Here is a 12,325-nt window from a genome sequence, read left to right as displayed (position 1 = left end):
TGTGTGTGTGTGTGTGTGTTTGTGTGTGTTTGTGTGTGTGTGTGTTTGTGTGTGTTTGTAATAGGTTTCAGTGAGAGTGATGGGAATAAAGCCTCCAGTTTACCGCTCCAGCAGTGAATTCCGTAATGACTGGCCGGGGAGAGCAATTCCCTTCCCTAAACATCCGCTGCTTTACATTTGGCAGGCAGTTTACAAACAGATCAAGAGGCCATATCATCACTGTCCACCACAAATCTCCATTTCCCGCAACTCCATTTTTCTTTGAACGCAAATTGAATGCCGCCACACTCGCTCTTTGTCTTCTGGATGTTTGGCAGGTTTGGGAGTGAAAGTAGTCAGTTTGGAAATATCATATTTTTTGTTCTGACAGGGCTGAGCTCACCCTTCAAAATATTTATTAATACCATACGCTGCCTCCCGAAACAGTGGTTACGCTTGCCACTGTATGACATGCAGAACTGGTCTCTATCATTACTAACAGCCTTTGATTATATCTTGGTTATATTGCAAATGCATAATGTTCACAAATATTCCTTATTTATCTCATTCAGTGATCCAAACCCTAGTGGCCTAGCTAGACAGCAGTTTTGGGCATTATACACTCTTGACACAAAAATAGGTCAAAACACTCTTAAAAATAAAGGTTCTTTATCGGCATCTTTGGTTCTATAAAGAACCTTTCCATTCCACAAAAGGTAGTTTATAGTGGAAAAAGGTTTTTTTTAGATTATTAAAATGTTCTGCACACTGTTCTCTTTAAGAACTACTCACTGGAAGGAACCAAAAATGGTTCTTCTATAGTTTCCACCTTTATTTTTCATTTTCAAAATCTAAGACTGCATTGTACAGTACACTACATGTCATTCACAGATTAATTGCAGATTAATCATAGAATGCATTGTGACAATGAAATCACAAATTAACATCAGAATGCATTGTGACAATGAAAACTTTTTGCTGCCTTCAAGTCCTTCTGGGAAGTTTCTATGTACAACCTTGGTGATGTGAAAAAATAGGAGAGAAAAAAAAAGCGAATGATTTGTAATTTGTGTGATATGTGTATCTGTGTATTTTATCATTCTTGTGTTGCCATTCATCAACACTAGGCATGGGCCGATTACCGGTTTCAAGGTATACCACGATTTTAAAATTTCACGGTTTCAAAACCACTAATATTTTCCGTTACACCGTTTCTGCGGTATGCGCTGTTTTTCATGTCTCCTCAAAGACTGAAAGTGTAGGAGTCCCTCAGGTTGATTGCAGTGTAGCGAGTAACACGACCCTCCTCCTCCTGTTGGTGCGAGCAAGCGGTCAGTCACGTGTGTAGGATGGACGAAATTAAGGAGCTTCCCCTGGAACTTACGCGATCGGCAAGCGGCCGTTTTTTGTCTTATTGCAGCTCGTCTCTGTTCTGGACTTGCACAAACTGCGTTGCAATGCAATCATTTTCCAAAATGTAATTTATGTGAAAATATGAAGTCTGTAAACGCCCGTTAACACGGGCCAGAGATGCTGAAGACGGACAAAGAAAAAAATACTGTAGCAGGCAGATCACTCACTGTTCATGATGCACAAACTATTGGAAGAAAATCCTCAATATTGATTTGGGGGTTTATATGTATGTGTTTCTGAGGGGAACTGACTGTCTTCAGAAAAGTTTACGTGGTATTTTCTTTTAATCTCGTCTCTGTATAGTTCATATTAAAGCAGTGTTTCAGCGCAGTGCTGCTTTTTTTTACGCGGTAACCAAGGAAATGCTGTATCTGGTGTTCCAGAAGCACCTCCTGCTGCCAGAGAGTGAATCTGCGTCTCATTCAGAGCTTCTGCTGTTTGCTTCTTTCAGGCATGTAGTATAATTTCACAAAGCTAGTAAGAACATTCTGTTTTTGCTTCAAATTGGGTTATTATTAAATCAAATTATGTATATGAAATGATATAACTAAATTCTATGAAATTATATAAATGATATGTACCGTATTGACCCGAATATAAGACGATGTTTTTTTCTTGGAAATACGAAGCAGAAAAGCTTACAGCTGCATGAGTCGTGACTGTCACGTTAGTCTGATGGGACCAAACTCTCTTTGTGATTTTAAAACGTAAGACAGTACCCAGATTTGAAGACTACAGTAAGATTTAACTTCTACTGTTAATAAGATTTTGGTAGGCTACTATTAGATGGATAGCCTAAATGTCCTAATTCAGATGGGCTACCTGTTTTTTTTTTTTATATGGTATATCAAAAAGTGTATATTTTTTAAATGTGATTGTTGATACATTTTTCCAGTTTTTACCATACTTTCAAAACAAACATTAAAATAGGAAAAATATGTAATATGAAAATAATTGAAGACAAAATGTGTTTTACTGAGAAAAAACAAGATTTGGTTTTTAAAAAGCCTTTTTCCAAAAGGTACATCTGGAAAAAGGGGGGTCGTCTTATATTCGGGCCAATACGGTATATGAATTATAACTAAAATTAAATAACTGTAATTACAGATTTAGGTTAAATAAAGATGTCAGTCTTTATTGTTCTTCTTTTTAGGATACAAATCAAAGAAAAAATAAACAAATTCTACTCTTCCTAATATTCTGTATGTTGCTCAAAAAACTAAATATATTGTGTTCAGCGGGAAAAATGTTTTTACCCAGTCATTTAAAAGTAACACATTTTAGAGCTGTAACGACAATATCGTGATACCGTGAAACTGTGATATTGTTGTTTAAGGTTATCATACCGGCCCATGCCTAATTAACACCACATAAAAATAAACATACAAACTGAATTGTACAGCCTGAGCTAACATTTACAATTAAAAACATAATTATGATGAAAATTTGTTCAAAACTAACACACCTCCAACTCAGAATAAAAATAAAAAAAAACTGGTAAATACAACATTGTAATAACATTTGTCAAATAAATGCAATCATTACGATGTGACATGAAAGTAGCAATAATCCAAGATGGCAGACCAAGTAAAAATAAAAAAAAAGCTTGGATTGAAAAAAAATTAGAAAAGTATTCTAATCTATTCATCACTGAAAATTTTGTTAAAATGTAATGTACATTTTGTAAAATTGTAATCGGCAATGAAAAGTTAAAAATTATATATTACTAAAATTATAATTTAAAAAATCTTAAGAAGCCTAAATCTCCAAACATCTTTTGGAGTGAACATGTGGAAAAGCTTTTCCACATACTACAAACAGCAGATGAACTCCTAGCACACTGCCTGAATGTTGAAAACCTGAAGACTACAAGGAGAACGACCGATCTGAGGCTGCTCACTGCCACAGGAGGATCTCAACACTCTCTCTCTGAAGTCAAACTGCAAATGCAAAGTCTGTTTGCGTGTTTCTGCACATGAACAAGTGCCAATACGTTCAAATTTGTGTGAACTAAAGCCAAAAATCAACCAGTCAATCTAATATCAGAGTGATTCCACTACAAACACTCACAAAAACAAACCCATTCATACAAATCTTTCATTAGCATTCCTGTAGCTAAACTGTAAAGCAAGGTTTCGATTCTCCAGGAATGCAAGAACTGAGAAAATGTATACCTTCAATGCCATGCATGTCACTTTGTATAAAAGCTCCGCTAAATGCATAAAATGTAAGTCAAAACAAAACCAAAACCTCATTATTTGAAATGTACAGCATATCTAAAGAGAAATCATACTGGGTCTTACACAGCTGAAGGTGCCCATCCTAACAATGGCACTGTCACTTCCACAGAGAAACACCCTTTCAAGGTGTAATGCCCTGCATTTACATAAATGTGAATGGATTTTCAATGAAGACACACACACACACACACACACACACAAGTTGTGTGGCTCTTTGGGTGATGATAAACTCTCAGGCACCTGCTCACTTTCACATGCAGGGCATGATGTGTTCAGTCTATAACACATAGCAGCCTATTAATGAGTGTTATTCATCATCTCTAGATCGATTTCTTACAGGATCAGGTCACTTTTCAGCATATACAATCAGCCTTGCAGTTCAGGGTTGGCAAAATATTCAGAAAACATTTTAATAGTTTATTTTTTGTGAAAACAATAACATTTATTAATTCCCTAATAGAAAGTTCAAATAAATATGTCTCTTCTAAAATATGTAGTTTCAATACTATCAAAATATTTAACAGCCATCAAAGCATATTTTAATTTTGCCATGCAGCACCACAAAATGTTCAATTAATATAAAAACTTGAAAGAATAAATACGGATATTAAAGGTGGGGTAAGCGATTTCTAGTAGCCAATGTTGACATTTGAAATCACCAAAACAAACACGCCCCTACCCCAAAAGGGTCTCGCCCCTATTTTGATAGCTCCGCCCCACATATACGTACGCAACCCAGGCAACGATTAGTTCTGTGAAACAAAGCAAAACCAATGTTACACCGTGTCTACACCAGACGCAAGTGGCGCGGCGCGACAAAATAATATAGAACTCATTATAATCAGTGATGCTGTCTACACCATAGATATATATACATATCTATGGTCTACACTGAATGTGGTGTGGCACGACACAACAAATCCCCAACAGAAAACTGCTGCTGCGTTCTATTCATGACATATTGACACAAATTTCAAATGATTTTCAACGATCGCTTTGTCCAGTGTACTAGACAGACTTTCGAGATCCGCTCCTTGAGTTCTCTCCAGCGCTGGAAAGCTGATCCGATATTTACACGGGTCCTACTTCTTGCCTTAAGCCTTCGTTTGTTCCGCAGACGTTTTCCTCTTTTGTTTTTTATCCGCCATCTCTATCTTTCTGTCGCTCGGCTAATGTCTGTCCTGTGCACTGAACTCTCTCTTCTCCACATCATGAGTAGACACGCCCCTTACTGCTGATTGGCTACAAGTTTGTTCTGCTATTCTGCCCGAATCAGTTTTCTAAAGCGTTTTTGAAAAATCGCTTACCCCACCTTTAAATGCCTACTGATTATATATTTTAGTCCATCTTTTTTAGTGTTTTTGTAAGAAGTTTCTTATGCTCACAAAGGCTGCACTTATTTGATCAAAAATACAGTAAAAATAGTAATATTGTAGGAAACAGCAAAACCGAATCAGTCTTCAGTGTCACACGAACCTTCAGAAATCATTATAATACATTGATTTGCTGCTCAAGAAACATTTCTTATTATTACCAATGTTGTAAACAGCTGATTAATATTTTTGTGGAACCCAGAATGGAAAGTTCAAATGAACAGTATTTATTTTAAATAGAAACCTTATCAATATATTTACTGTCCACTTCTGATCAATTGAATGCATCTTTGCCAAATAAATGTGTTAATTTATAAAATAAATAAAAATTAGTAGTGTATTCCTCAAAAAAATGCACATAAATTTACATTTAACTCGGCAAACTGAACAGGATTGTAAGCGATTCTCAACTCAGTTCTCAATAACATACAACCAGTGCTTTTCCTCATCACATTCAAATCAGTCTCTCACACAATATTATTCTCTTGCTGTCGCGCTGTAGAGTGCCATCACAGAATAACAGTGCAGTAAACACTGACACACACGACTGCATACTAACATACCCACACACACACGGCTGTAAATTTAAGCAGCTTTATAACTGTCAGACGCAATACTGTTCACCTGCTTCTCTTCCATAAGAAACCTCCCACAGTTACTGCCCAACAAATTACACTGCCAATTACCAGCCCATTCACACACACACACACACACACACACACACAGTTCCTTCCTTCAGCCTGCTATGATACTCAACCTATTCACACATCATTCTATAGATGTTGTTCTAGCAAAAACATTTTAATCTTATTGAGGTTTTTGAAAGATTCCTTCTTAAAGCTACTTTAAAAAAGGTCTTATCATACATTTTTTGCTTCTTGTCTTCTGATTTGTTCCAGAAAGTGCAAACTATCCCCTAAATCACTTTCACTAGTCAAAGAGACAAAAACATTTGCTTAAAGCACCTTTAAGGTACAGTCTTGAAACCTTTTTGAAAAAAATAATCTAAATGTACAGCTCTTCCTACCATTTTACACTATTCCTCACCTCTCCCTCTGAGTGGTGATGTCAGGATAATCCCTGACTGGTGGAATTCAGTTTGAGTGACAGATTGATGCAGTGTTTTCACAGCACAAGAGAGGTCAGTGGAGGTAATGAGGCCATCAAAATGCAGAAACAGAGAGACTTAAACAGGAAAAGTTGGTTGGAGTGAAGCTGGGGCGGTTTTTTCTTGCTCTAAACAGGGAAAAAAGACAGTTTGCCCCAAAATTAAAATCTTCCTTCCTGCTATCACTCTCAAATTAAATTCTGCCAGGCATCAACGATGTGTAGTCATGAAGCATGTGAGAACCAACGATGTTTGATTATGTCATTGGTGTCACTGGCATCGCTGACGCTATTACTTGTTTTAAAAGCTACAGCAGAGGTCTAAATGTTCAGTGAAAACAACTTTACAATCCTTTTACTGTGATTTTTTTGTTCTGTTAGTAAAATGGAAGTGAACATAGAGACAAATTTCACCAAACCTGTCAAAAACATTTCCTGGTTATTATTAACCGCTGTAAATCTGCTGAGGCTTCTCTGACCCATCTCTTTTGGACACGCCCTACTAAAATAAATTTTCTGACATGTAGAGTGAAGGAAAAAGATACTATTTTTAACTACTTACAGAAAAATATACTATTATATTTAATCAGCATAAATAAACACAATGCAACACATTTTACCATGATCGTTATGGTCCAACAGAGAAACAGAATATCCAAATAATGTAGTCTCTTTATCAGATTTAAACACACAACCATACAGTGGGGAAAATATTTATTTGATCCCCTGCTGATTTTGTAAGTTTGCCCACTTACAAAGAAATGAAGGGTCTGTAATTTCTATGGTAGGTTTATTTTAACAGATAGAGACAGAATATCAACCAGAAAATCCAGAAAAAACACATTATATAAAGGTTAGAAATTTATTTGAATTTCAGTGAGTGAAATAAGTATTTGATCCCCTATCAATCAGCAAGAATTCTAGCTCCCACAGATTGTGCCCATGTGGAACACAGATTAGTCCTGTCACTTTGGGGCTGTTTACACCTGGTCACTTCATGCGGTTTGTCTGATCGGATAGCTATCCGATCGTGAAAAGATCAGGTGTAAATGCCCTTCGAAACGCATTCGAGATGGATATAAATCCGATTGCTCAAACCACTTCAGGAGGTGGTCTGGGCCGCATTCCAGATGAAACTGGACAAGTGTAAACGCATCTGGTTTTTGAAACCCATATGTAAATTTTTACTCCTTCCAAAATGTTAAAATAATAAACGTGTGAGAGCATGTTATAGGCTATATGACATTATAGTCAGATATAACTGCGCTAATGAAACTTGCATCGCCGTGGACGAGTAGCTGAGTATCTCTTCAGCAAGCCGAATAAAACAAACTGCCGCGAATTAAACAAAGATGCAGATGGTCAACACACAATCATCTTCATTAAAAGTAGTAAGACAAACTTATCTTTCCAGGGCTGATGCCGCGCGCTCTCCTATGTTGCGGTCTTTCATGTTGAAATGAGCTGATAATTAATCAAATGCAGCGCTTATCTTTTGATTTCGTTGACATGAACTTAAATTTAAATATAGCGCGGGAATTGAAGATCGGATTTAAATCCGTTTTGCAACAACATATTTATGTGGCCAAGTGTAAATTGAAGCGTTTGAACAAATCAGGAAGATATCCGATCAGCGAAAATGCATGAAATGACCAGGTGTAAACAGGCCCCTAATGTCAGCTCATTAAGTGTATAAGACACCTGTCCACACAATCTGTATCTCCCACCACCATGGGCAAGACCAAAGAGCTGTCAAAGGATGTCAGAGACAAGATTGTAGGTCTGCACAAGGCTGGAATGGGCTACAAGACCATCAGCAAGAAGCTTGGTTAGAAGGAGACAACTGTTGGTGGGATTATTCGGAAATGGAAGAAATACAAAACAACCATCAATCGGCCTTGGTCTGGAGCTCCGTGCAAGATCTTGCCTCATGAGGTAAGAATGATCATGAGAAAGGTGAGGGATCAGCCCAGAACTACACGGGAGGAGCTTGTTAAGGCAGTTGGGACCACAGTCACCAAGCAAACCATTGGTAACACACTACGCCGCAATGGACTAAAATCCTGCAGCGCCCGCAAGGTCCCACTGCTCAAGAAGGCACATGTACTGGCCCGTTTGAAGTTTGCCAAAAACATCTAAATGATTCAGAGAAGGCTTGGGAGATAGTGCTGTGGTCAGATGAGACCAAAATTTAGCTCTTTGGCATTAACTCAACTCGCCATGTTTGGAGGGAGAGAAATGCTGACTGTGACCCCAAGAACACTGTTGGGCTGTTTTTCTGCTAAGGGTACAGGATGACTTCACCGCATTGAGGGGCAAATGGGCGAGGCCATGTACTGTAAAATCTTGGATGAGAACCTCCTTCCCTCAGCCAGAACACTGAAGATGGGTCATAGATAAGCCTTCAAGGATTACAATGACCCAAAACATACTGCCAAGGCAACAAAGGAGTGGCTCAAGAAGAAGCACATTAAGGTCATGGAGGGGCCTAGTCATTCTGCAGACCTCAATCCTATAGAAAATCTGTGGAGGGATCTGAAACTTCGAGTTGCCAAACGACAGAATCCCAAATCAAAATCCCTCCTGAGCTGTGTGCAAACCTGGTGACCAACTACAAGAAAAGTCTTATCTGTGTGCTTGCCAACAAGGGTTTCTGCACTTAAGTACTAAGTCATATTTTGCTTGGGGATCAAATACTTACTTCATTCACTGAAATGCAAATCAATTTCTAACCTTTATATAATGTGTTTTTTTCTGGTTGATATTCTGTCTCTATACGTTAAAATAAACCTATCATAAAAATTACAGACCCTTAATTTCTTTGTAAGTGGGCAAACTAACAAAATCAGCAGGGGATCAAATAAATATTTTCCCCACTGTATGGTTGTGTGTTTAAATCTGATAAAGAGACTACATTATTTGGATATTCTGTTTCTCTGTTGGACCATAACGATCATGGTAAAATGTGTTGCATGATGTTTATTTATGCTGATTAAATATAATAGTATATTTTTCTGTAAGACACTAATGAAAATCACCATGTAGAATAATCGGAATTACAAATAAATTAAATGCATTGTAAAATATTCATAAAACATGGTAAAATGTGTTGTACATTGTGTATTTATACTGATTAAATAAAAAAAACATCTGTAAATATCCTAATGAAAATCACCATTTAGAAAAATTTGTAATATATATATATATATTTATAATTACAAAAAATTGTGGTGAAATATGACCTGGACATGTTTCAAAAGAAATGATACAAGCTGCAACCTAAAAGATTATTTAGTGATCCTAAAAGGTAAGAGACAGTCAGAGAGACTCTACACTGAACAATCCAAATCTCTTTGAGTTTTCCACAGGTCTGATGAAGAGCGAGAATTATGGGTAAGTGGCCAAACATGTCGGTCCTCCTCTGTCCTCCTAAGTGCAGACAGCTTAATCATCAAGCCTCAGTAAATAGCATCAGCTAAATACAGCTCTCTCGCTCACACTCGCTCACTCTCACCCTACTTTTATTTACTCAGAATGACAGATTGAAAAGAGAAAAAAAATAACTGTGGCTTTGAAGATTTGCTGTGGGGAGGAGTGTGGGATGTATATAGACACACAATATAAAAACATCAGCTGAGGTGTGTGTGTGTGCTGCAGAGAGAGAGAGAGAGAGAGAGAGAGAGAGAGAGAGAGAAATGTCTACTTTACTCTACCAAATTACCTCATGTCAGGGATTAAAAGGGGATGGGCCAGACGGATGATGGGAAAAGGAGTGAGGGATAAGTTGAAGTTGGAAGAGTGTTGATTGACAGAACAGGAGAGTGAGAGAAGGGGAAGTCTGTTGATCTTAGTCGGGGGTGACGAATATGACGGAAAAAAGAAATGGCTGCAATATAACAAAGAGTGAAAAATTTAAGGGGGTCTGAATACTTTCCGTACCCACTGTATATAGAAATAAAGAAAATTCAAAAACATTCTCCACATTCCAAACATATTTGGAATTCAAACTTTGAATGAGTCTTATCATAAGACATCATGAAATCTTTCAAATCATTGGTGAACATTGTTTCAAGAAAAAAGTTTAACTTAAAAATGAATTAAAATAAAACAACAAAATATAATATTTATTGTAAAATATATAAAATATTTCAAAATAAAAAAAATAAATATTTAAAATAAATGCACTAATTAAAAACAAAATAAATCCAAATAAACAACTTAAAAAAATTAAATAACATATAAAAATAAAATAAAATAAAATGTCTCACCCAACATATTTCCATATCAAACAGGATATTACAGTAATGAGAAGATAAATCACATTATCGAAGCAAAATAGGATGTGAATGCCACTGCAGCTTGATTTTGAGAAGTGAAGTGTTGTACATTACCTCTGGTATTTGAACAGCATAGGGCTGGTTGAAAAAGGATGGCGCATTGTCATTTACATCTCCGATCTGAATGTTCACTGTATCCTTGACGACCTAAAAACCAATTAAATCAAATAACACATACAATTAAATTAAATAATAAATAACATTCTATTAACTCTACATTGGATTTCATAGATTAAAAAAGAAAAAAAAGAAATTCAAGGTAGTCTATAGTAATTGACACTATAAAAGAAAAGTTCAACAAGACAATTTTTTAATGGTTTTAAATAAGAAATTGCAGTCAGTAAAAGTCTCTTGTGCTCACCAAGTCTTAATTTATTTGATCCAAAATACAGTAAAAACAGCAATATTGTGAAATATTATTTGGGACGGCAGAAAGCTGAGTAATGCATTTTAATTTTGAAGAAAATATTCCTTTAAACAAATTCAATGTTCAAAAATTTAGGTTCTGCTCAACAAGCTTAATTTATTTGATCCAAAATACAGTAAAAACAGCAATATTGTGAAATATTATTAACATTTAAAAAAATGTATTTGAAAATATTTTAAAATGTAATTTATTCCTGTAATGCAAAGCTGAATTTAGCTATTACTTCAGTCTTCAGTGTCACATGATTCTTCAGAAATCATTCTAATATGCTGATATGGTGCTCAGGAAACATTTCTTAATATTATGAGTGCTGGAAACAGTTAAGTGCTGCTTAATATCTTTGAGGAAACTGTGATACCTTTATTATTATTTTTATGGGGGGGGGGGGTTAATTAATAATTTTTTTTAGGAAAGTTCAAAAGAGCAGCATTTATTTAAAAAATATTTTTTGTAATTATTATCAATATTGAAAACAGTTGTGCTGCTTAATATTTTTGTGGAAACTGTGAAATTTTGTTTCAAGATTGTTTGACGAATAGAAAGTTTAAAAGAACGTGTCGGTTACGTATGGTAACCCTCGTTCCCTGAAGGAGGGAACGGAGATGTCACGTCGTGACCGACGAATTGGAATGAGGGATATCGCTTTGATAGACCAATCTACTTAGAGTGTAAACTAAACGAGCCAATGCACATTGGCATGCAATTATTACATCCAGCTGCCGCTGATCACAGCGTGATTATAATAAGGCAGCAGATAGAGGGGGGCCGGGTAGGATTCAACCTCCTGGCCCCTCTAAGGAACTTGATGACGAGGTCATGCTTACCTATGGACTTCCCATTCCCCGGGTCATGGTACGCAGCAATAGCAGCAACCTGGACTTTGAGGGTGGAGGGAGACAGCCTTTGCTACAGCCCTTGCTGCAGAAAGGAAAGCACGACTGCAATCGGGCATCTCCGGGGGTATTCTCGACGAGAAGAACACCACTCGACGAACAGATTCCACTTCAAGGCGTAAGCGTGTTGTAGATGGTGCTCTTGCCGAAGTGATAGTGTTCACTACCTCCTGGGGTAGGTTACGGTTGAGCAGGCCCAGAATGTGAACAGCACGAAGTGACCTCAGAACCTTCCGACTCCAAAGGAGGAGATGGCGGGCGAGTTGTGACATGCGACGGGAGCGCAGACCACCCTGTCGGTTGATGTACGCAGTGGTCGCTGTGTTGTCCGTTCGGACCAGTACATGCTTGCCTCGTAAGCGCCCTTTGAAACGGTTCAAGGCCAGGCACACTGCTAACAAGTCTAGGCAATTGATGTGCCAATGCAGCTGCGGGCCCGTCTAAACCCCTGAGACTGCAAGCCCGTTGTACGTGGCACCCCACCCGGTGGTGGAGGCATCCGTGTAGACCACAGCATGCCTGGAGATCTGCTCTAGGGGCACCCCTGCCCGGAGGA

The 12,325-nt window shown here is 37.4% G+C and overlaps 1 protein-coding gene across 1 annotated transcript in view; it reads right to left on the bottom strand.

Annotated features, from left to right (window-relative positions):
* LOC107586104 (cadherin-23-like) overlaps positions 1-12,325 on the bottom strand; it is a gene marked incomplete at its 3' end in the record, with an annotated part of 165,424 nt that overhangs the window by 68,240 nt on the left and 84,859 nt on the right. The window contains exon 6 of the mRNA XM_016273338.1: positions 10,504-10,596. Coding sequence (XP_016128824.1) covers positions 10,504-10,596 — 93 coding nt within the window. The remainder of the gene's footprint in view (positions 1-10,503; positions 10,597-12,325) is intronic.

The sequence above is a fragment of the Sinocyclocheilus grahami genome, unplaced genomic scaffold (assembly GCF_001515645.1).
Source record: "Sinocyclocheilus grahami isolate Dianchi unplaced genomic scaffold, SAMN03320097.WGS_v1.1 scaffold77.1, whole genome shotgun sequence".
Lineage (NCBI taxonomy): Eukaryota > Metazoa > Chordata > Actinopteri > Cypriniformes > Cyprinidae > Sinocyclocheilus > Sinocyclocheilus grahami.
This window is presented reverse-complemented; position numbering and strand designations above follow the sequence as displayed.